General features: G+C 39.4%; 1 protein-coding gene across 3 annotated transcripts in view; it reads left to right on the top strand.

Moving 5' to 3' along the window:
• Positions 1-22,517, top strand: part of LOC129177034 (netrin-G1-like) — a 120,673-nt gene extending 98,156 nt beyond the window's left edge. For 2 of the 3 annotated variants that reach the window (XM_054767724.1, XM_054767723.1), the window contains exons 5-7: positions 2,488-2,514; positions 6,546-6,590; positions 14,121-22,517. In XM_054767724.1, coding sequence (XP_054623699.1) covers positions 2,488-2,514; positions 6,546-6,590; positions 14,121-14,353 — 305 coding nt within the window. In that variant the 3' untranslated portion in view covers positions 14,354-22,517. The remainder of the gene's footprint in view (positions 1-2,487; positions 2,515-6,545; positions 6,591-14,120) is intronic. The other variant, XM_054767725.1, reaches the window with a different exon arrangement.
• The last annotated feature ends 4,112 nt before the right edge of the window (positions 22,518-26,629 follow it).

Below are 26,629 nucleotides of genomic sequence, written 5' to 3'. Positions count from 1 at the left end.
ACGAGAACCACTGAACAAAAAGAACATTAAGGCTCGTTTTAATTTTGCCATCTTGATGATCCCCATGACCTATGGGAAAATACTCTGTGGTCTGACGAGAGAAAAGTTGAAGTTTTTGGAAGAGGTGTGTCACATTATATCTGGCACTTTTCAGAAAAAGAACATCATACCAACAGTAAAATATGGTGGTAGTAGTGTAATGATCTGGGGCTGTTTTGCTTGAAAACCTGCTGTGATAAATGGAACAATGAATTTTGCTGTCTACCAAAAAATCCTGAAGGAGAATTTCCAGCCATCTCTCAACCTCAAGCTGAAACTTGGGTTCTGCAGCAGGACAATGATCCAAAACACACCAGCAAGTCCACCTCTGAATGGCTGAAGAAAAACAAAATCAAGACTTTGGAGTGGCCTAGCCAAAGTCCTGGCCTGAATCCTATTGAGATGCTGTGGCATGACCTTAAAAAGGCGGTTTGTGCTCGAAAACTCTCCAATGTGGCTGAATTACAATAATTATGGAAAGATAAGCGGGCCAAAATTTCTCCACAGCACTATAAGAGGGCCCTGTATTCACACAGGGCCATGTAGGTTTGAATTTTTTTATTCCCTTAATAATAAAAAGTTTCATTGGAGAACTGCATTTTGTGTTCAGTTGTGTTGTCTTTGACTAATATTTAAATTTGTTTGATGATCTGAAACATTTAAGTGTGACAAACATGAAAAAAAAAATCAGGAAAGGGGAAAACACTTTTTCACACCACTGTATTCAAGATTCAAGAGTTTTATTGTCATATGCATAGTAAAACAGGCAGTTCTACTATGCAATGAAATTCTTGTTCTGTTCATTCTCCCAAAAAAGAAAGAAAACAAGATGTATGTATTGTCTTCAAAACACTAGTTGTGTGTCTAAGGAGCTATCCATACAGAAACGTTTTCAGATCAAAACAGCAAAGTATTTTATCATTTCAGCTGCTTATCCACACGGAATCAACATTCTGGGTGCCCTGAAATGGTATTTTTTGGAAAGTGGGAACATCTGAAAACATCGGCTTGTCGTTTCTGTCGTTTCTGAAAAGCGAAAGATGACGGACTTATGCGCATGCGTTCTTTCTTCTTCTATACTATCATGCGTCACATGGTTCCGTATGTGTGTTCACAGTGCCACACGTAGGTGTGCCTTGTGTGTTACATTGTTTTCACCCAAGTCATGCATTCCCGTCTGGATGCAAGTATTTATTAATTCGGAATAGTGTGGATGCAAATTTTTTCAACTCGCCAAAAAAAACAACTCAGGAGCGTTCCTGTGTGAACTGGGCCTGAGTTGTTTAACATAAATATGTAGTGTATCCAGCTTTAAGATAGTAATGCTATCACAGGGGTCTTTAACAGGGTGCTGCAGGTAGCTAGCAGCAGATTTCCAGCTGATGCTGAGAAGCTTGAATTTGTGGATAAAAATGGATTGTTTTTGAGCAGGAAGAGGACGGGATATAATGCTTGCAACACATTAGAAATTATGTGCCTCCTAGGCAGCTGCATAATTGTGGCAAACAGGCCTTTAAGAAGTTTTAGTTGAAAAATGTCTGCAGTTTGGATCATCGCTTGTTGTGGGGGGTGATGGTGGGTCCCATAGCCAAACCAGTTGAGAAACACTGATATCGAGACCGATACCGATGTAGGCAGCAGCTCTTTCCTCAGTCTAATGTCAATGAACACATGATGCTTCTTTGACAGTGATGCCACTGCATGCATTTCACAAATAAACACAAAATAAGACAAATACTGCACTATGCAATACAAGTTATGAAAAAAGTGCCATATTTATTTGAAACATTTTGTCTAAACAAAGTAGTCATTAAAGAATGATGAGCAATAGTCAAGTAAGATAAAGTTCTACTATGAACATGTACGACAGGTTAGTCTTCATAAATTCATTGCATACAGTGTTTATACGTGGCATGACAGCAAAAGAAGCATCATGTGTTCACTACATGACATTAGTTTGCGGGAAGAGCTTCTGTCTATATTGGTGTCGCTTGATATATAAGAAATATATATAAGAAATTAATTGCTGGACCATATCGGTATATAAGGTATCGGTAAGACAGCCACTCTCGAGCTTCTGTAGTGTCAAGGGAATGAAAATGCCAGTGAAAGACAATCACTGAGGTACCAGGAGCTATATGCAGTATAAGTAGGGTGTGAATGGGACTGAAGGGTTTTGCATACGGATGACATGAACATAACAATACAAAGACACACACTGATAACATATGTACCAAAACAAAAGAAGCCATGTGTCCACCAAGTAACCAAGAAACACCCTCCTTCAGTTCCAATTAACTCTCTTTGGGTAAATAAATGCCCAAGCTATAATTACAGCATTTCTGGTAGATTAATACCCCAATGAAAGCGTGCGTGACTGAAAGTAGGGTTTCAAAAATTTGTAATTGTGTGTTATACTGAAACGTTGCTCTTGTGTCCCCTCCTCAGGTATTCCCAGCAATCATGGACCCGTGCGTAAGTTGACCCAGCTTTTATTTTATACATCAGCATGACTGTGACTGTCTTGTATGTCAACATTGTGCTTCACTCATAATTACTTTTTTTTTTAACGCCGTTGTGCAAAAGTTCTTCCTGTCAAGCTACTTTATGCAGAAATTATATTTTCATGTCTTACTTAATAAGCAGATAAATGTAGCCTCATAGAAGTGATGTAATGACAGCATGTTGCACTGTGGAGTTATTACTATAAGATGATGGCAATGATGATGATGATCAATGTAATGTTTAATAGGGCTCCAAGTCCATGGGCTCCAAGGGTGTCCAAAGTGTAGTCCGAGGGCCATTTGTGGCTCACGACTGTTTTTTAATTGGCACATTCTAAACATAGAATTTAACAAGAAAATTAAAAAATAAAAATAAACAGCAAAAATGCTTAAAGTCAAAATATTAAGAGAAAAAAGTTGTAATCTCATGAGAGAAATAATTTTACAAAAATAGCGTTGTAATATTATGAGGAAAATAACATCATTTTAGTAGCATAATGTTGACAAATAAAAAAGAGACGTTTTCTTAAAGTCGTAATATGAAAAAAAAATTAGGTTGCATAAAAAATGACAATGTTATGGCAATAAAGTCAATATTATGAGAGTCATAATTACAAGAAAAAAATACGAGAAGAAAATTTAAATAAGAAAAAAGAATAGCAGCAGTAATGGAAAAAACAGCTATAATTTTATAAAAATAAAGTCAAAATTTTTAGAAAAAAGTATTATTCGAATGAGGAAAAAAAGGAGTAATTGTATTGTGTTTTTAAAATTGTAATATTGAGGAAAAATAATGTCATTTAGTAGCATAGAGTTGAAATATTAAAGAAAAAGTATGTTTTTTTAAAGTTGTAATATTATGAGAAACAAACAAAACAAAATACAGTTTCATTTCAGAAAAATTCGGTAGGGGAAAAAGTTAGAATATTAATGTAGAATAGAATTTAGAATTTAGAAATTTAGAATATTATAAGCTTTAGAGCTGAGGGTAGGGGGAAAACCTGACAATAGGATGTTTGGGCTGGTCTATCAGCAGGCACTGCAGAGAGTCATTTCTGCCTCCCACACTAGAATATTTGCTCTCAGCACAGACAGATATTTGCCCTAAGCCGGAGAAGAAAAGACATATTTTATAAGGACGTGGCTCCCCTATCATGCATCCCTCTGCATGCTGATGCCTGAAGGTGACTCTTTTATAGCAACGTGACAGAGCATCAACCACATGGAAACGTCTCTAACTTCATCCAAGTTGCATGCTGACGTTACTCAAATCAGATCATTTCTACTCCCTATGTGCTGCAGAAATGGGACAGCACTGCAATGCAAAAAATAGAAAATGATTAATGTAAAGACTAGGGGTGTAACAGTACGTGTATTTGGATTTTATGGTATGGAATATTCGGTAGCGGCTGCACCGTGGCCTTAGTGGTTAGCATGTTGGCCACACAGTCAGGAGATCAGGAAGATCTGGGTTCCAATCTCCATTTGGGCATCTGTGTGGAGTTTGCATGTTCTCCCTGTCTGTGGGTTTTCTCCGGGTACTCTGGTTTCCTCCTTCTCCTTCTCCTCCTTCTTGTAAAATTACTGCTGTTTTTTAAGTTTTCTAATTAAATTATGTTTTTAGAATGTGTTGCGGGCCAATAAAAAAACAGCCTCTGGCTGCATATAGCCCCCAAGCCACACCTTGGACACCCCTGCTGTAAACTATTATACAGTGGTACCTTGGTTTTTGTTATTAACTCATTCAATACCAATAGTTTTTATAAACCCGGACACCCGATCCCAACAACATATTTATACGTCTTTTACGTTTTTTTGCACAAGAGGCTACAGGCGGTGATGATGCAACTCCTCACCAATGGATTACGCATTAGAGTAATTTTAATGCCATAAAAACGGTCACTAAGTGGCAGAAGTGCATCATGAGAGGAAGGAGGAACACACGTGACAGGAAGAGGAAGCCCTTGCGTAAAGGCAACTGTTACATTGCGTACCACACGGGAAAAAACTATGCATTGAACGTATACACAGACACACACACACACGTACGTGCACACACATGCACACACATAGTTCAGTTCCAACTCACATAGTTCAGTTCCAAATGTGAAAATTGTAAATAGGTCACGGTGTTTATTTGTAAATAAATTATTTTGATGTAAAAAAAAAGTGTTTATGTTGTTGTATAGTTGTTTAGATATTTGAGCTGTAAGTAAAGCAAAAAATATTTATGCTAAAGTGATAGTTATGAAAGTTATGAAAGTTATGAAACTGATATTTTCCTGAATCTTGCCTGTGTTCTACTGCTGATTACTAAAGCACGGAAAAAGGTAGGTGTATGTTTATATATCTATAGAACACAATACTCTGTATGCCTTGAAAGATCAGTCAAAATCGTCTAAAATGGCCGGAACTGAAGGGGTTGTCTTTTGAAAAATGGCTTGGATTGAATGAGTTAATTCCTTCCAAAAGTTTTGACATTGACTGTAATGAACAAAAACAAGGCAATTTTTCCCATTGGAAATAATGTACATTTAATTAATCCCTTCAAGACACCCAAAAGTATTAACAAAAAATATATTTTATCGAGAATAACTACAGTTTTACATGCAGAAAACAATGCAAACAATTATAAATGAGGACTGGATGGAACTTATTGTGGATGTGGAATTCCCGTACACCCTGGTAAGATGGAATTCAATAGTGTGTTTTACCTTCTTTATCAAATTACTGCCACTTGCAACTTTCTTGCAACCCATAGCGGGTTATTTAGCAGTCACACTCAATAGAAAATGTACAGACGGTGAGTCAAGGGGGAGTTACATCCCGACGTACGTGCTGGCTACGGGCAAAAATCAGGAAAATCGCAAGAGACACGCACATTGCCCGCAAAAGCCAGTAGGAAGAAAATTGGGATGCAAATTATTTTCTGCGTGCACGCAGGAAAACCTTGCACGCAGCCAGGTTGCAAGAGCAAGGCAGAGGAGTGTGTGTGTCACAAGTTTAAAAGTCCATTGTGTACATTGCCCGGCTACGGCAGCAGCTCCTCCCGCGGTAGGCAACTCCTCCAGCTGTACACTCTGGTTCTCCCGACCTCCATGGATGCACGGCGGCTGCTCACATGGTGTATTTGACATTAATGCACCTTGCCCGGTGGGCAGCTCTTCTCGCTGTACACTCTGGTTCTCCCGGTCATGATAGCCGTATGTGCCGTAGGAAGCCAGTACGGTCATCTAGCAATCGAAGTGAGTGGGCTTCACGAGCCTCGTACAATGCCCACAAACCGTATGCCCCTTACATGAAGCACACCTAGCACGCACGAGTCGCACGCCGCACTCACGATGTAAAAGCTACCAACGGAGGGCTAGCGGCAAATGCGTGGGTGTCACGAATCACTTGCGCCATAAGTATGACACACTTGCAACCTCTGTGATACCCTACTTCCTCTATGTGCTGGCCAATGCCAACAATTTTCCCAAAAATTGCGTAGCCCCGTGCATGTGGTAACACGTACGTCGGGGTGTAACTCCCGCTTCAGCAACGCATAGGGTGGTTTGTTTGGGCGCACCATTTCCCGGAACGATGCAGGACTAGTTTGATACGTACAAAAACAAAACAAAAACAAAACAAGAAAAACAGGAAAAACTTTGGTGAAAATGCTTCGAAGACCAAATTATACTAACACACCAAAATGTCTGTTATTTTACGTATAGATATGTTATTGTTTGATAATTTTAATAATTGGACAATTGCCAGCAAGCATTTTTTTGTTTTAGTCATTGACACAAAGGATAAGCAGTTTCATGTTTTGCATTTTGTTCCTGTACTGTAAATGAACCCAACCATGATCTGAAAGGTACCAAACCGTGATGATGGCATACCGATACACCCCTAGTAAATCGGGATATGCATGCTGTCCCTATGTTTCGACTAGCATGAATCACATGACAAGCCAGTATGACTTGTAACGCTTTGTCCCGTTTTTTTTTTTTGTGTACACAGATCGAGCAAACGCGTCATTTCTTGGTGTCGCGAATCGTAAGCAAGGTAGGCTTGTAGGCTTTGTTCAGCATGACAATGAATTGATTGACAGTCTGACTAAGACTGTGGATTATGAGACATCGTTAGGTGTGTGGTGTTTTCCCATTGCCCAGCTTGCTGTCATCATGCATGCACACTCACCGCTGTTCCCCACAAGGCGGAGTGTTTGTTGCAAGGACGGAGACGCCATCAACTTCGTCTGCAGCCTCCTAACCTCTGTGATCGCACCCATTGTTTAATTACCCACAATACTTCTGCCATGAGGGGAAAGGGGGAAAAAGAGCAAGGAGAAGACAGGAGAGAGGACCTTCCTTGGGGTTAGGGGGTCATAGGGGGTTAGGGGGTCATCTCCTGTTAATCCTCAGGTCTGGATATCCTGTGCCGTGTTTGCCAAGTCACATCTGCACCACATAACTTACATTTATAGCAAACTTTGTAAGGGTGCCCACACAAAGACAAATTACTCTAGTACGGGGTGTCTAAACTTTTTCCATGAAGGGCCACATACTGAAAAATGAAAGGATGAAAGAAATGAAAGAAGTTATATACAATAATCACTCATTTATCACGGTTAATTGGTTCCACACCCGACCGCGATAAATCAATTTCCGTGAAGTAGGATTCCATATTTCTAAATCAAATATTTCGGAAGTTAAGAGCATAGAAAACCTGTTTACGACTTCTTACAACTTCTACATAAGGTTTTTAATATTGTTAGAGCCCTCTAGACATGAAATAACACACCTATAGTCACCTTTTCACTCATATTGTACAATATAGTAGATATAATTAGAGGAAATAAGCCATTAAAGACATACTGTAAATAAGACTCGTGCTTGTGTGTTTCAATAAATGTCTTCTGGACGCGAGGACAGAAAGTGACGTCGGCTATCAAGTCGGTGTGTGTTACTATTGACACCTGGCCAATGTAGTTCATTTAGTCATTTTTATGCTTCATAATGCTTCATTTAGGCCAAGAATCCGGAAAATGTACTTAATATGCAGATTTTTTGAGTAATAATAGGCCATAGTCAACCACGAAACAGCAGTCATTTACTTATTACTGTAGTTTTTGAAAAACCAAAAAGTCTGAGGGAGCGATGTTTGAACCGCGAATTGGCAAGGGACGACTGTATATATTTCAAGAAAAAAATGCATCTGAGCTTTGTGATATAGGTGTAAAAGCCTATTATTAATATCAACTTCGGTCTTTTTTTCCAAATATGTCAACTTTCTTCTTAAATAATATTTGTACATGTTCTTCTCGCAATATGACTATATGACTTTTTCCCCTACCTAATTTTCAAAAAGGACAACTTTATTTTGTTTTGTCTGTTTCTCATAATAATTTTACAACTTTAGCAAAAATAACATTTTTTGTTTATATTTCAACTATACTGTATGCTACTAAAATGACATCATTTTTCCTCATAATATTTATTTTTGTAAAGTTGTGACTTTTTTGTGTTAATTATTTGATGTTACTCTTGTAAAATTACAGCTGTTTTTTTTTCCCAATTGTGATGTTTGTTTTTTTTTTTGCATTTTCCAGCTATTTAAATTTTCTTCCCTGAAATTTTCTTCTCATAATATTATGACTTTATTCCCATAATATTATAACTTTTTTCCCCAAACTAATTTTCCAAAAATTACAACTTTATTTTATTCTAGTGGTTAGCATGTTGGCCACACAGTCACAGCCTGGAGATCGGGAATACCTGGGTTAGATTCTCCCCTGGGCATTTCTGTGTGGAGTTTGCATGTTCTCCTCGTGCATGCGTGGGTTTTCTCCGGGTACTCCGGTTTCCTCCCACATTCCAAAAACATGCATGTTAGGTTAATTGGAGACTCTAAATTGTCCATAGGTATGAATGTGAGTGTGAATGCTTGTTTGTCTATATGTGCCCTGCCATTGGCTGGCGACCAGTCTAGGGTGTACCCCGCCTGTCGCCCGAAGTCAGCTGGGATAGGCTCCAGTATACCCCACGACCCTAATGAGGAGAAGCGGCACAGGAAATGGATGGATGAATGGATGTTTGAACAATGACTGCTTTGTATTTTCATGGTTAAACTAAGATTCCAACAGCAGCTTGGAAGAAGAAGTAGTCCATTAATATGTGATTCTCCTATTCTTATAAGTCACAAAGTTGACTTCCAAGTGTAACTTTAGTCTCTACGACACTGTCTGCCTTTGAAAGCTCTGTTGTCTAAACTGCAGCTGTCAGCTGCGACTGCAGGGGCAATCTATATTGAACCTCAGCGCCTGAAGCAGTGATTAATGGCGAAGCCGTCATGTTAATATGATAATGGGAGATATGGGGGTGGGGGTGCGCAATGATTCAGCTTTCACCCTGACATCATGGAAAAAGATATCGACCTGACGTAATTGAGCACCATTCACCTCATCTCCGAGCGGCGTATAGTTAGCTGATCCTGTATCTGGAAACGGCCTCCCAATACGGCTTCTTACAAGGTATCAGCCGCGCCACCTCGGAGGCCATTTAGAAGTACAGTCATCTCTCCCCACTCACGTGCTTTGATTTTCGCAGCTTCACTCTATCACGTTTTTTTAACATATATTAATTATAAATATAAATCTATTAAATAACTAAATTAATTAATCATTAATTAATTATAAATATATGAATTGTTTCATGGTTAAATACAGCCTGTTATTATTATTTAAGCCAATTGTATATTTTTTTACCTAAATTAAACATTTTCAAGCAAGAAAAATGTACGAAATGAATTAAATTAGAAATACATTTTAAGGTAATACAAGACAATAATGAACTGTAGTCTACACTGGCCGCTAGTTGTCCCTAGTGACACACACCAGACAACAGGCTTTTAATAATTTATAATTATTAATCTCACATCAGGCACAATAGTAACATAATGATAATAGTAATAAAAATAATAATAGTCATCATCATCATCATAACAGTAACACGGGTTACTGTTGTGGCCGTACTCCAGCTAAAACTCAACTCTGAATCCCCGAAGTCACTTCCTGTCCACACGTCATTTATTGAAACACACAAGCACGAATCTTTGTGTTAAATGCCTTATTTTCTTTGATTATATCTACTATATTGGGTTATATGAGTGTAAAGGTGACTATAGTGGTATTAGTTCATGTGTACAGGGCTCTAATAATGGTAAAAGTCATATTTAGAAGTTAACTATACTCTAACTACGAAATGTATTAATTTTAAAGTTATTCTGTTTATTAATCTTGAATCCTACTTAGTGGAAATTCACTTTTTGCAGTCGGGTCTGGAACCAATTAACCATGATAAACGAGGTTGGAACATCGCTCCCTCACTCTGTCTTGTTTTTTCTCAAATTAATAAATTAATTAATGATTGCTGTTTCATTCATGGCCTATTATTAGTCATAGAATATTGAAAAACAAGTTATATGTTGTATTCTGGTCACTAGGCGTCAGTAATGTTATATTGATGAGACATGACATTCGATTACATTACCTTCACACTGCATGAAGTCAGTCATGGCACATCCGACATGATAGAGTGAAAAGAAGTTCTCCTCCAATTCCATGTGGAAATGGTAAGTTTTTAGCTTCTTACTTTGTCCTTCTTCCCCAATCAGTTTTAAACACTTTCGGAAGTTTATAATAAGTAAATTGGAAAGGCTAACTAGTTAGCTCGGTAGCTTGCTATGCTAGCTTTCGGCCGTCTCTTATGTCCTTGAGTGATTCCATAGCCTGCGCAATGTGGTGTAAACACAAAATAATAGCAGAGTAAAGTTGACTACGAGGGTGTCATTTCATGTTTACAGGCTTCTAGTAATGCTAAAAACCATATTTTGAAAGTCATAAACAGGTTTGCTATGCTCTAACTCCGAAAATATCCCATTTCAACATTAATATTGAATCCTACTTTGCAGAAATTCACTTATCGAGGTCAGGTCTGGAACCAATTAACCACTATAAGCGAGGGACAACTGTACTGTATAAGGCATTCGGAAGACGCATTCAAAGACGTGGTGATGTTAAGTCGTATCCTACGCTGACCACAGTTGTCAGTAATGTTTCGTTGATAAAGCAAATGACTGTACAGTGGTACTTTGGGTTTCGTTGTTAGTTTGTTTCATTTGATGAAAAACAAAATGTAAGAAAACCTACCGGTACGCAGTTTTTCCCATAGGAAATAATGTAAATCCAATTAATCCGTTCAAGACACTCAGTGATATGAACAAAAAATACATTTTATAGAGAACAATTATAGTTTTACATGCAGAAAAAATGTGAACTAATTAATGACAAATGGATGGAACGTATTATTGATGGCGACTTCCCGTACATCCTAGCAAGATGAAAATCAATAGTTTTCCTCACTTTTTTTGTCAAACTGCTGCCACTCACACCTTTCTTTGGCCCCATGGCGGGTTATTTAGCAGTCACACTCAATAAAAAAAATACACAGACAGTGAGTCAGCAATGCGGAGGGTGCTTTGTTTGGCCACTCCATTTCACGCAACCATACAGTACAGGACAAACGGACTAGTTTGTTAAATGCAATAATGTACCAAAACCAGGATAGTGTATGAAACCTGGGGGATATTTGTTGATGAAAACTGAATCATACTGTATTCTAGTCTTGTTATTCCTACGTAAATCTGCAGAAAATCCTATTCATGCCAGCATAGCCAAAGTCATGCATATTAATTTGCATGCATTGCTTGTTGTCCTCTCAATCGCAGTTGTGTTACCGCAGCATCTTTGCCCTGCATTCGCTCGAGGACGGATCTGTCGCAACAGTTTTAGTGCTAAAACGTCACATGTCTCAAAGAGGTGTGAGGTGGACATATGTCTCCCAGAGAGGACGCGGCAGAGAGCCGCCAGGATGTTCTCACTCGCTGCCGGGAGTCCCCAAATGTGTCACATTCACTGTATTCAAAAGAGCAGTTTTCTTTTTTTTTACTTTTAACGTTTAAATTCACAAATTCGATCTTTCCTAAAGTGTCGAGGGATTTAGGCAGGATGAAACTGATAACAAGGAGGAGTGCTGCTAGTTTAAATATAGTCACCCTGAACTAAAATCTTTCCACAGGCACGCTAATGTGGATTATAGTGAATATGATCATGTTAGCATCGATACGCCTGAAGTGGAATGACGGTATGATTTGTTTTGTCCACAAACAGAGGCATCATGATAGGCCCTGAGAGCATTAACTTGTTATACTTCCATGATCAAAATATAAAAAAATAAGAACATGCATGACTGTAGACCAGATGAAACCTGATTGAAATTCCTCGTATTGTGTGGACTATACCTGGCAATAAATCTGATTCTGATCTGCGGGTCGCTAATAAACACATTATAATGGGACTGTCTCTTAATATAGCTTGTCGTTCCTACTCCGCACAGTAGATGGCACTGTACAGAGCCGTCAACACACCTCACCCACACCTGCTCTGCCAGAATAAAAAGTCGTAGCGGGGTCAGTTTCAGTGTTGCCATTAGCGAATTTGTTGTTACATCTTGCCAAGAATCAAACCCCTCTAGATTCACTTTTTAAAATAAGTGACTGTTAACAAATTTTACAACTTTTTCTGGTGTTATTGGACACTTTTGGAGACATAAAAGCATGTATCGCTCTTCTCAACGAGCAGCTGGTGCAGCATCAATAACTTCCATACATTCATCATTTAAAATTACTTTGCATTGTTTTCTGAATGTAAAACTAATTATTCTCTACAAAATGTATTTTTCGTTGATATCGTTGGGTGTCTGGAATGGATTAATAGGATTTACATTATTTCCTATGGGAAAAATCTCCTCAGATTTCGTACATTTCAGTTTTCATTACATCTTTTGTAACGAATTAACGAAAACCAAGGTATCACTGTACAGTCATTCCTTGTTTATCGAGATTAATGGGTTCCCGGTTTAACTGCGATAAGTGAATTTCCGCTAAGTATTATTCCTTATTCATAAATGAAATATTTTCATAGTTGAAGCATAGAAAACCTGTTTTCAACCTTCTAAATATGTTTTTTTTTTTTTACATTATTAGAGCCCTCTAATAACACCCCTATAGTCACCTTTACACTCCTATTTCCCAATATAGTACAGAGAGACAAAATAACACATATAAGACATAAATAGGACATAATATAGTCTCAAACATGTTAGCATTGGGAGAGTTCCTTCTTGTTCCTTTTAATACGTCCTGTTTCTGTACAGTACTTCCTGCAGTGGCTATTGTCTCATTAATGAAACATTACTAAACAAGTTGATCTAAAAAAACGATGTACCACTGTATTTTTTAAACATATTTGTTTCGCTTTCATGTTTTTTGATCACTTTTTGTCTCCCACAGCGTCCATAAAAATTACATTTATGCAAATTAGACGATGACATCATCTACTCCAAGCAAACCCATCGCCACAAATAGATTGCAGCCCTACGGGGAAACACTGATACATTTCTACCTAAGGGAAACACAAGCATCATTCACCAGGACTGAATAATGCTGAATAAAAATGTAATACTGCATGTAAAAAAAATCGGAATCAATTAAAATGATGTGGTTATAATGAGAGTCAGTGGGACCAAATCAGTGTAGGCAAAAAAAAACAACAACAAAAAAAATCCTGACCATATGTTTTCAGAATTAGGCTTAAATCTGACTGATAAACTGTATTGAGAATCAAAATGATCAAATAGTTAGATTTTGGCCCTCTTTGAAGATGTAAGGTAAAACACTATAAACAGTGCTACCGTACATGGTGGAAACAGCGTTATTTGGAATTCTCTGATGTGTTTAACACACTACAAAACAACCGATGGCTAGTGTATTGACAAATAAATTACACTTACAATAAAAAACACTCAGTTTTTTTGGCAGAAGGGCTCTCTCATTATTATTTGTTGAGTTTGTATCTTTTTTTAAAAAAAGGCTGACACATGGTGTCACATTATTGCAAAAAAAAGTTGATTATGCAGAGGCAGCTATCCAATTACAATAAAATCTCTCAGTAAATATTACCCCTTCCAGGATTTGCGTCTGTGCCAACAGCGGATAAGAGACTTTGTGAACGTTAGCTCATGTACTTTTCATCCATCAGTCAATGTATGTCTAAATATGACATTTGTTTCCTCCAATAATGCTATAACATTACATTAGCATATCAAAAGGCACTCATGTGCACTTTGGGGATGGCCGCGTGAATGAACACGAACCCTCCCCCCACCACGGCAGGCTGCTTCACATACACATGCATCGTTTGATTGGTTAATTTCACCTCATCACTGCCGTGCTTCTCTTTTGTTTTGCCCGGATTATTTGTTTTCCCACGTGTCTTTGCTGCTCTCAAAATAGCACAAAATGTCTTTTGTCATCAACAATGGCTGCCGGGAAGGGGTGCCGCTTCTCTTCTGTCTTGCTGCATGCGACACGTCCTTGACGTGACCTCCCTAAAAGAGGGAGACGCAGACAAGACAAGAAGAGGCAGCTGGTGCCCCGGCCGTGACACTCTCTTTTTCTGCTTGTGTGTGTTTGCAGCCCGGGTGTGCGACAACGCCATGCTGCGCTGTCAGAACGGCGGCACGTGCCACCACCACCAGCGCTGCCACTGCTCCACCGGCTTCACCGGCGTCCTTTGCGAGAGGGCCCGCTGCCAGGGCCCCGGCGATTGCGACGACCAGCTAGCGGGACGGGCCTCCGGACGTCAGCTCACTGTCGCCACTCACCGGCTGTCTCTCGCCTCACTCATGTTGGTTGTTTCTCTTTTCTGAGGGACCGCCAGTGAACGGAACTATCTCCTATTAGTAACCAAAACCCATGAAAAGACCCGCACACGACGACGAGTTGGACAAAGAGACTCATTTGTACATCTCAGGACGCCGTTGTGGATTGATGAAGTCACTGCTGTCTTGGAAATCTCACACAGATTAAGATTGTCTGATACTTTATGAGTAAAGGGGACTGGAGAGAACTACCTGTACAAAAAATACACACATGCTTTCTAAGAGTTACTCATTCATTTCTATAGCGCATTACGGTCACGGGTAAAGCCGATCTCAGCTGACTTTGGGGATGAGATGGGGTTACACCCTGGACGAGTCGCCAGCCAGTCACAGGACACATATATACAAACAGCCACTCACTCACATTCACACCTGTGCACAATTTAGAGTCTCTAACTAGCTGAACGTGCATGTTTTGGGGGAAGTGGGAGAAGAAAAACCTACACAAGCACGGCGAGAACATGCAAACGCCACACAGAGAGAGATTCGTACCCTCGACCTCCTGACTGTGTATCTGATGTGCTAACCACTTGGCCACTGTGCCGCCTTCTAAGCATTATCAGACTCGTAAAAAATGATGACAGATGAAAGTGCTGTTGTGGCAGACACTAGCGGGCATGCCTCTCACCCATTTGGCTGTTGGGTTGGGACTATGTTTTGGGCGCACAATTGTTGGCGCTAAATAGGAGTTTCCTGTCTTGAAATTTGTCGTGTTGATGGTTGAAGATGAAGTCCTGCATGAGACCAGCACGTGCGTTCCTTTCAACTGCTACATTGGATGACGTCTGGGCCACCGATGCGGCACTTCTTCAACTGCCAACAACAGAGTGAATGTCAACACTTGGCGTCAACACTTGCACGCCCAGAACATAGTCCACAAACCATGCCCCCAACACAACACCCTCTAGTGTCGGTCACACTGTACATCTCCAAAATACTTGTTTTTTCCAACCAAAACAATCTAAGCACACCACCAGCCGCTAGCATACGTTACCAGTCGTGGTTTGAGAGAACAGACTGAACAAAAAAAGTCTAAATTTTTCACAGTTATGAGTTAAACTGCATACAAATGAATTAAATAAATGAAATTGGGGTGTAGCGTATGTACTCGAAGCAGGATGAGGGCGGGATATAATGCCTGCAGCACGTTGCAGCGTGCAATGAAGGCTGACAGCACCTTTAAGCGACATTTTCAAACATATCTCCTCACTTGCCTTCCTTACCTTCCCATCCCACCTACCTTCTTCCTTCCTTTACTTACTGTGCTTTGGTCTTTTTCTACAATCCAGCCCAGTGACAAATCTAGTTGGTTTCCGACACACTGAGCAGAGTTATACTGTATGCTTGCACAATACAACATGTCCGAAAAGGAGTAGGAAGAAGCTGCTCTTATTTAATCCTATCCCCAGTGGAATCATGTGTTTTATTTCGCTTCATGTAGTATTGGGAAGGGTAACAGAAAGTGTACTATTGAGTAACTGTATTTAATTTTTGTACCAAAAAAAAATAGATATTTTCCTGAATTTGCAAAAGTGCTAAGACTGTGTCGCTTGTTATCTTTTTCTTGGACTGCGAAAGGTTGTGTTATCGTTTTTTTGCTTGTGTGCACACATGGTTCTCTTAAAAAGAAAAAAAAACTGTTTACACACAATACACTTCCACCACCAAAGGAGGAAAAAAAAAAGAAATACGTCTGTCTTGTTGTTGTCATTGGAGTTGTCACATGGTGAAATTGTCTGTAGGTGCTTTATTTTGAAAAGCTGTCCACACTCACTCAAGCTTCTGGTGTTCATATTACGACTGACGATTAACTTCCTGCTTGGATGCTGATGTTGCTTTTTCTTCTGTGATGCACTCCGGACCATGATGGAGGCAGAACCAGATGAACCTCAATCAGCTCCGAAAAGACCCTGACAAAAACTGCAAGCATCTCCAGATCCAATCTGGAATCTAATCCTTGAATCAAACGGGAGGGAATTATGCTTGAAGGCAGGCGTCCTGCTGCGGGAACCTTCATGCACCGAGGCGGTGAGAAAATTAGCTTTAATTCAAGGAGGGTCAAATGAATAAAAATGAAGTCGCATCCCACTGGGTGGCATATTGAGTGCTGAGACCAATTTTATTTGAGAGATTAATAACTCCCCTCCCGAGGTTGTGGTGAAACACCAAACTGTGTTAGAGTCTACTGTAAGTGCCTCTCATTAAACGATGAAAAAGACCAGCGAATGGCTGTTTTTCAAAGCGAATTTCAATGCAGGTATGTTTTATACGAGGGCTGAGGGTTGGGATATTCTTCACATTTCATATTAAAAGGGACAGCATGCAACTGGCTCGAGATTGCTGTCAAATGATTACAGTCAGTTTTTCATCAGATTAATCCAGTTAATTTATCATGATTAATCACCATTTGCAGCTATTCCTAAAGGATACCCATTTTTTTTTATTTCAGGAAGATGTAAAATGACAGGACATGATTATATATATTTCACATCATGTATGTTTATTAACAGCTCCAAATGAACTGAAAATTCCAATCAAGCTCCAACATAGTACACACCATAATAGATTTTGCCTGTCTCATTAAAATTTCTCTGAAGTAGGCTGGTATTGTCATTTTCAAAGGCAGTAGAGTAAGAATGGTAAAAGTAAAAGATACCACATTTCTATCCAAGATTACAATTCAGTTGGGACATCTTGGCCATTGCTAATTTTTGCGTGGAAAGTAGAAGAACGCTGGTCAATTTTGCCCATTGTTTCGGAAACGGACGTAGCTTGGATACATTTTGTAATGGGATGTCAGCCTCTGCACGCAGAAGAACTGATTGTCCAAGATAAAGTGCAGACAAATTTACCTTCATGGCTGTCTGGTATTGACGTACAAGTCGTAGCCTGTACAGCCACAAAATCAGTTGTTGTCATGATAGTTTATACATTCATTGATAGCTAACATTAGCAGTTAAACTTTGACAAACTGCTAATGATCTGACAAGAAACACAATCAGTGCGCTTGCGAGTGTTACACAGGACATACTTTACATACTTCAAGCAGGAAGTGGCGGGAGATGCTTGCAGCACATTTCAATGTTGGCGCACTTGAGGCAGCTGGACCCCATTGCATACAGTCCCTTTAATACACGCTAAAACCAATCCAATGGACGTCTAGCAATTAAACATAAATTGACCCCAAATCCAGAATACACGTTTATCATGAAAAGTTGCATGAAAACAGTATAGTATGATGCAGTAGCCGGCCATCATGGCTTATCGTTTCCATTTTTTGTGGAGTTGGGCCATTACAATTATTTTTGTTTTCTCTGTGGCTCAAATACTCCTTCATAACGTTCATTTTATTTTGAGAATATTGCACAGGCCAATAAAAAACAAGCTGCGGGCAACAAGCGGCCTCCGGGCTGTACTCTGAATTATTAAATGGATTAAAACGGCGTGTATATTCATCCAGCGGAGCACTTCATGTTTTCCAGGACAGGCGCGTGATTAGCATTGTTTTTATTTTAGTCGGAAAAACAAAAGTCTAGCGGTGAGTCCTTGAAGATTTGAATGTTTTACAAGGGGAGAGACAAACACACTGTCAAACTGCTGAATTTTTTGCATAAATACAAAAAAGCAGAAACAAATAATCTAACATCACATGTTCTCACATGTTTTGTTGCTGTGCAGGAAAAAGCAAAGTGTTCAAGTAGAAACCAAAAACTGAATACAATTTACATATAATAAAAAATGACTTTCTAGTTGAGGGATTAAAATCAGTACAGTCTATTAAAATATATATATTTTTAAATGTAAATTAAAATAAAAAAAAAATGTACATGGTGATCTTTGCAACAGCAGTTGGCATTGTGAGTCCATTTTATGTCAGATCATAAAAGTGGCAAATATCTTCTTTATGTTAAATGTATTTTGCCTTTATAAGTTATGGAATTACAGTGTTCCCTCGTTTATCGCTAGGATGGGTTCCAAAATAGCCCGCAATAAGTGAAATCCGCGAGGTAGCCAACTTTATTTGTTTACAGTTATTATATATGTTTTAAGGCAGTAAAACCCCTCACCATACACTTTATACACTCTTCTCAGACAGGCATTAACATTTTCTCACATTTTAAACACTCTCAAAGTTCAAATTTCGCTTGTATTTTAATGATCAATCTACTAGGTTGGACACAAGAAATTATTAAGTGACTCACTCGTATTCACTCCTCTGACCGTGCAGCATTTTTGTGTCCTTGTTAGAACATATTGCTTCTGCCGTCGTCCTACTCCTTGATGTGAAGATTCATTTAGCCCGTTAGCTGCTTCTTCTTCTTTTTCTTGTTCATTGGCAGTTAGCAAGAAGCTCGCGCAGTTAGCTAGGTTGCTAGCGATGGCACAAAGGAGATTGATTGACAATGTTCTACAGCCAGTCAAGACGCAGAACACAATGGGCGGGCGCTCCCTTAGCCAATAAGGACTGTTGTGGCTCTATATTTAGCCGGGTATTGTCTACTGTGGGTTCCTAATGTGCTCGTACAGGCACGTAAACACACATCTGCAACATGAGTATACAACACCCTCTACTGGTGGCAGTAGTAAATACAATAACAGACACATACAACACAGCACCGATAGATCGCTGTAATACACCACAAGGACCCAGAACACATAACGTATATTCAACTTTACTTTCTATACTGTTGTCCTTTCATGAGCTGAAATGCAGTGTTGGGAGTAACGCCGTTATTGTTTTCCAGAAATGGGTAATCTAATTAAGTACTACTGTATTTCAAACGTTACAACGGCATCACAGTGACAGAAAATGAAATGAAATTTGGCGCGTTATTATGCGCTGATGTCTATATCAACCATCTGGATGCTACAGTCACTGTTGTACGCTGGAAACTAAATAGCTAAACAACAAGAGCTGTCACTGCCTCCCACCGTTTTGGTAGAGAGTTGCAAGTCGAGCAAGCTCAGCCCTCAGCCTTAAATTCATGAAATAATCCCAATTCTTTAACATATTTGAAGGTTTTTCCAAAAAGTAAAGCGATATTTACTTTGCCTGGTAACTAATAACATTTTGAAGGAGTGATTCCATGATGAATTCAGTTACTTTTTTTTTTGGAAAGTTATTTGCCCAACACCTCTGTAATGTGAGGGGTGCAGTCATTTTTGGGAGGTACTGTACATACTGTACAGCCTTTCAATGCTTATTTGCACTTTGTCACACAGCATCTTTCTCCTTTTCATCGTTTGGGGGAAATGTTGGCAGGGAGCAGCTGTTGTGTCTCAGTGTATTTGAAGGAAAGAACGCAGCCCTCCATGTTGGGCCAATCAATGAAAGCAACATTCAAAAGACAAACTCTGCGGCCCGCAGGGGAGTGGAAACTTTTCTGTCAGTCAACAATGTAAATAATGATATTAGCATGCATATACGACGAGCCTCGCCGCATCCCCAGCTTAACATTGGATTCCAAAACTATTTAAATATTAATGGCGCTTCAGCTAAAAATGGCAATGCAGAGAGATCCTCTCTTGACTTTTAAAACTGAAATTATAGCCAGACTTGTGTGGGACTTTTTGTATTTACAGGGAGCGCCACAATATCCAGGAATCAAAGCAACAGCATGTTGTTTCGAACAATAAATCATCCTTTTCCCGTCAGCGTCACAGATTGATTGTCAGCGACAACAAAAGACAAGAAAGGTGGCAGAATAGCAGGTTCTTCGCTTCCTTGCAGCACAACGCGCACAAGATACCAGCTGCCTGTTCCACGTATTTACTTACTTCTCAGCGCACTTGTTGGAAAGCTTATTATCTTACTGGGTGTTTTCAGATATAAAAATGATATGAACTCTCCACAGCACATTTGACTAAATTTGATAAATGGACCGACTGAGAAAGCTGAAATGTTTGTCTTCATTCGACAGCATTCTTGTTTCTACTGAATGAACAGCGCCTCTGCTGGTTGCGGCCAAGTACTGCACCCCATTTTAACGCCTTTGTTTCACAATTCAGTCAGCAGTCACTATCCCACTATCGATCGATAATCATGCCCATTCGCCATGCAAAAACACAAGTCAAAAATGCTCTCTATGACAGCAATGCTCTGCTGTTTTTAAGGATCTTATTGTAAAAAAATGCTAGTCAAAGACGCCCTATAGGGGAAGAGAGCTCTGCTGTTTGTAAGGACTGACTTAAAGATCCTCTACATGCTTCTTATATGCTTTTTTAAGGACAAACAGTATCTGTTTGTTATTTTGGCACTTGGGAATAATCAGGCATACTTCATAGGTCAGTACAGTGCAGTAGAGTACAGTATGTACTTTTAGCTAAAGCGTACACGTGTGAGCTTCCAGAATCTACAGCAGATTCTGCTCTCGTTTTTCTTCTCCACAAGTAAAACAAACTATCGACTACACTTGGCAGCCCATCAGCAGATGCATTGGTGTGTCTTGTATGGCTTTATGGAAGTCCTTTTCACACACACACACACACACACACACACACACACACTGACATCGCAAAGGAAAGGTGGTGGGCGGACTGCTGGCTTGACACACACAGGCCGTACAGTAAAAAAAAAAATCAATAGCCAGGACAAAGAGCAAGTTACAAAGAGGAAACACCTTGTTGGAAGTGACCGCACACTCCCGATGTGTTTTTATATAAATAGTCACTTCCAACAATGTGGCACTGCACAGTATACAGGATATACAGTGCATACCTGGATATCACTGCAGCACAAAACGGAGGTTTTCAGCTTCTAGTTTCTCAAGACCAGCATGACATGTGAGGGGATGGAGTAGGCATGATGATCATAATGACATTCACTTCTATACAGTACGGTACAATATGTATAATGGCACACGCTACAACACAGGAGACTTCCGCCAAGGAACCCTAACATGTCCCATCACGACATGACAAGTCATTCTGTTGCAGTCCGGCACTGTAGGTGGTGCTAATGCACATTAAAAAGTGCTTGTCAAGCGCCACAGACCGTAAACTCTAAACTTTAAGGGCACACTTGGCGCCAATGCCAGCAGACTGTAACAACCTGAAGTGTAAGTCATCTCAACAAACATTTAACATGCTCAAGGATGTCGAGCGATTAAAACCAAAAGTGTGACCAATATTGGTGGGTGTTCCTCCTCTCTCGGGGGCTTTTTATGGTGTTCATTTTCACTTCCATGGTGATGGCTTTTCTTTTCCTTGGCGAACCTCCATCAGAAGCTTGGGAGACTTCACAAAGTGCAGAATAATAATAAAATTATAATGACCAATCATCTTTCTTGTCACGATTGTCGGATGCTTCCTGATTTGAATACAATCTACAGCAGCAATCAGCTCCCCAGCTACGGATGGCAATCCTATTCAGTGTCACCATCATCATCATCACAGCTCTTGTCTATTTTCTCTGCATGTCGACTCCGGTGCGCCTGGCCCTCAGTGCCACACCTCCATTGCAAATCAGCCCCGGCGAATATTGACGGCGCCCGCCTCCGACACCCCGTTAGAGGAATCACATGTGCACCGCTATGACACTATAAGGACATAAATAAAAGATAAAAGATTGGCAGTCTGCGAGCAAGACGGCGCTCAGATTGAAGCTTGGAATCAGTTTGTCCTCTTTTTTCTTTTTTTCATGCGGTGGGTTGGGGGAGTTAATGGTCCCTCTGCCTTAACAACTTCAAGTAGGAAAAAAGCAAAATAACACACAGTGTACCTGCAGAACTGAGCTATTCTACACGGTTGTTCAGAGGTTCATTTTCACAAAGATCCTCTTTTAACTATTATTATTTCTTTATTATTTCTTTATTTATATTGATATATACTGTTCATGGCTGCACGGTGGCCTAGTGGTTGGCATTTTGGCCACACAGTCAGGAGATTTTGGTGAGAATCTCCGTCGGGCATCTCTGTGTGGCGTTTGCATGTTCTCCCTGTGAGTGCGGGGGTTTTCTCCGGGTACTCCAGTTTCCTCCCACATTCCAAAAACATGCATGTTAGGTTAATTGGTGACTCTAAATTGCCCATAAGTATGAATGTGAGTGTGACCAAGGGAGGTGGGCAGAGCTAGGCGGACAACAGTGTACAATGTATTCACTAGCTCTGAGCTGAGTATAAAATAAAGTTATACGCTGTGTGTACACTTTGATGAAATGGATGAATATTTTTTATGAACATAATGAATTTATATGTGTGTATATATATACATGTATAAATGTGTAAAAATCCATTATGCTGCAGAAATATAACCTGCGTGGAGATGTCAATAAAAACCTGAGCAGCAGCATGAAAGAAACATCCTGCTTCTTTATTTGACCACTTCCTTCCTTACAGTGTTACCAATGCTCAACAATCAACAAACAAATAATGATAAATCATCATAATTGTAATTCATAAAATAATTAAATAATAACAAAATTAATTTTAGAAAATAATTAGTTACTGTACAATTACTGTAACATTACAGTGTTACTAAGCAACATTATTATTATGTTATTCAGTATGTACAGGGGTGTGATTTATTTTTTTTGCGTGTTTGTCACTTAAATGTTTGAGATCACGAAACACATTTAAATATTAGTCAATAACAACACAACTGAACACAAAATGTGTTTTTTTAATGAAACTTTTTATAATTAATTATTATTTATTATTTAAAAAATCCAAACCTTCATGGCCCCGTGTGAAAAAGTGATTGCCTCCCTGTTAAAACATAACTTAACTGAGATTAATTGAAATCTATCTGTCACGGTCCATGAGTTTGCCCGCAGTAAACAGTAACAGTAAAATATGGTGGTGGTAGTGTGATGGTCTGGGGTTGTTTTTTTTTGTCTCTTCAGGACCTGGATGACTTGCTGTGATAAATGGAACCATGAATTCTACTGTTTCATGAATTCTACAGAATGACCAGCCATCTGTTTGTGACCTCAAGCAGAAACCAACTTGGGTTCTGCAGCAGGACAATGATCCAAAACTTCCTCCACAGCGCTGCAAGAGACTCACTGCAAGTTATCACAAACTTGATTGCAGTTGTTGCTGCTAAAGGTGGCCCAACCAGTTATTAGGTTTAGGGGACAATCACGTTTTGACACAGGGCCATGTAGGTTTGGATTTTTTTTCCTCCCTTAATCATAATAAGTTTCATTTAAAAACTGCAGTTTGTGTTCAGTTGTGTTGTCATTGACTAATATTTAAATTTGTTTGATGATCTGAAACATTTGTGTGTGTGACAAACATGCAAAAAAATAAGAAATCAGGAAGGGGGCAAACACTTTTTCACACCACTGTATGTTAGTTCAAGGACAACAAACAAGCCATGGATTTACTTCACACAATTAATGTTTCAAATGTCACAGAAAATCTCTAGTTTATTATTTATTTTATTTTTTATTACTTATTTTGATTTACTTTTGAGAAAAAATGTTTTGCAGTACAATGCTATAGCTATTCATGTAAGAACTTAAGTGATTTTGGTTATTATCAGGACAAAAGTTTCTAGATATCAGCTCTTAAATTAAACTCTTATGAGCTATATTTGTTATCATCATTATATTTGTCCAAACAAATGTACCTTTAGTTGTATCAGGCATTACAATGGATCAATAAACTGAAGAAACAAGGGTGGTCTCATCATTTTTTCCATGACTGTATTAAACATGAACAGATATGACGTTTACGACTGTGGCGCATCTGTGCATGGACTAAGTGCATTGCGTAGGTTTTTACGTAGGGTCTCTTGGTGAATAAAAATGATAGAAACATCCACATGCTAGTGAAGTCTTTTAATAAGAGTCACTAAGAAAAGAACACCCCAATATATTACATATAGGAAGTATGTTTATTGACCATTTATGTTCATAAATGCATGTGACATCGCAGAAGCGCTGTCGTAAAAAAAATGCGAATGTAGGAAGTGACGTAGGTTTCGCGCATGTGCAGAAATGACCGTGCTTCCGGTACGGCTCGTCTAGTGACAGCGCTCCAACCGAGCCACTTGGGGACCAAGGGTAAAGAAAGCACAACCTCCACCTTTGGGCCCGCTCATCTCAATTAAGTCACTTACTGTAGGCCTATACAGCATATGTGTACAACAAAAACGTGTCATTAATTAGTCAAAAATATAAGTAAAGAGCAAAAGTATATAACAAGGCTCCTTATGTAACTTGCCTCTTGTTTCAATATGTAGAAAAATTTAATGTTGACCCTAATAGTAATATTTTTCTCCACCTTTTCCACATATCTATATTGTTAGTTAAAACAATTTTATTGAGTTAAGTGAGAATTAATTTTTAAAAATCTGTGCGTAATGCTGAGCATATTACTAATTGTGTGCAACCAGATGACAGGAATTTTATAGAATCTAATTATTTTAGATAGATAGATAAATGTTTCATTCATCTCCGAGAGAAATGCACATATTTACTACATTTAATGTCTACGTATTATATAATAATGTAATTTAAATATGAATACACCAAAAAAAAATCACTGTTTTATCAATTTATATTTAGGTCTATAAATCTGTGTGAATATGTTGCCGTGACTACATTATTTCTACTATTTGGCTCAGAATTTTGTGAGAGGTGAAACATTTGACCAAAAAAACCCCAGCAGTAACATAAAAAATATATATATACTGTATATATGTACTATAGTTTTGTTTTATATCAAATACAGTATATAGGAATAGTAGTTTGGCATTTTGGTAGTCCACTGCTTATTGTTGTGTAGCATTAGCCCAATATCAAGAAACCAGTAGGAAAATAGACAGCTAGGTTATGCAAATGTCTATTTAAAGTACAATTATGGTACATTTATTTTTTGACGAATAAAATTTGAATTTCCTGGTGTGATGACAAATATGTGGCAAACACGCACACCCCAACTTCAAAGCGTTTTTATCCAAAGTAAACAATCACCATTTGTCACACATTGAATACAAACCAGCGTTGACTGCGATGTCACGGGTTAATCCCGGCAATGTTGTCTCATATAGTCGAGCAAAGAGAGACACAGGTGGCGCCGTAGATGTAAATCCTTGAATAAAGACAACATTCGGAATGGAAGACAGTTGGACTGACTTGGAAGGACAACATGAGTTGAGAAGCACATTCGTGAAAATATTTGGACACCCCATGTAGAAGACATTAGTGGCGCCGCCTATGGGTTGTGGATAAAATGCTTTGCAAGCCAAGCTATCTTACATGTAATACAGATATCCTCAAAGTTTTATCATCATTACACAAACGCTCAATGACTTGAGAGTCACGGAGAGTTTGTCCTTTTCAGTGTGTCCCAGCGTCTCAGAGACAATGAGGTTTTGATACAAAGCAGTGTTTTTTTTTTTACATACTGTACTCATAGGTCGGGGTCTCAAACTCAGTTTACCTGGGGGCCGCTGGAGGTAGATTCTGGGTGAGGTTGGGCCGCAGCAAATATCGGGAGTAGGGCTGGGAATCTCAGAGTACCACATGACTCAACTGGCTCCTCTCGATGTGAAGGAGCAGCAGCTCCCTCCCGCATGACCGGACTTCTCACCTTATCTCTTAGGGTGAGTCCAGCCACCCTACGGGGGAAACTCATTTGAACGGCTTGTATCCGCGTCCTCGTTCCTTCGGTCACAAACTAAAGCTCATGACCAAACAGTAAGTGACTTTAGGAACGTAGATCGACTGGTAAATTGAGAGCTTTACATCAACTTTCTCTTCACAACAACGATCCGGTACAGCGACTCCAATACTGCAGACGCTGCGCCAATCCGCCTGTCGACCTCACGCACCAACCTTCCCTCACTCGTGAACAAGACCTGAGATATTTGAACCCCTCCACCTGGGGCAAGACCTCACCCTTTTCTGACTAAGAACCATAGCCTTGGATTTGAAGGTGCTGAGTCTCATCCCAGAAGCTTCACACAAAACCACCCCAGTAAACGCTGAAGGTCACAGCCTGATGAGGCCATCAGAACCACATCGTCTGCGAATAGCAGAGAGGAGATCCTAAGGCCACTGAACTGGACTCCCACGACGCCTTGGCTGCGCCTACTGTAGATGTTCTGTCCATGAAAATTATGAACAGAATTGGTGACAAAGCGCAGCCTTGGAGGAGTCCAACATTCACCGGAAACAAGCTCGACTTATTGCTGGCAAAGCAAACCAGGCTCCTGCTCCAGTTGTACAAGGACCGAATTACACGTAGTAGCATGCCATCAATCCCGTACTCCCACAGCACCCCCTACAGGACACCTCGAGATACACGATCGAA

This window comes from Dunckerocampus dactyliophorus, chromosome 2, assembly GCF_027744805.1.
Source record: "Dunckerocampus dactyliophorus isolate RoL2022-P2 chromosome 2, RoL_Ddac_1.1, whole genome shotgun sequence".
NCBI classification, from domain to species: Eukaryota; Metazoa; Chordata; class Actinopteri; order Syngnathiformes; family Syngnathidae; genus Dunckerocampus; species Dunckerocampus dactyliophorus.
The sequence above is the reverse complement of the archived record's forward strand: the minus strand, read 5'-3'. Positions and strand labels throughout refer to the sequence as shown.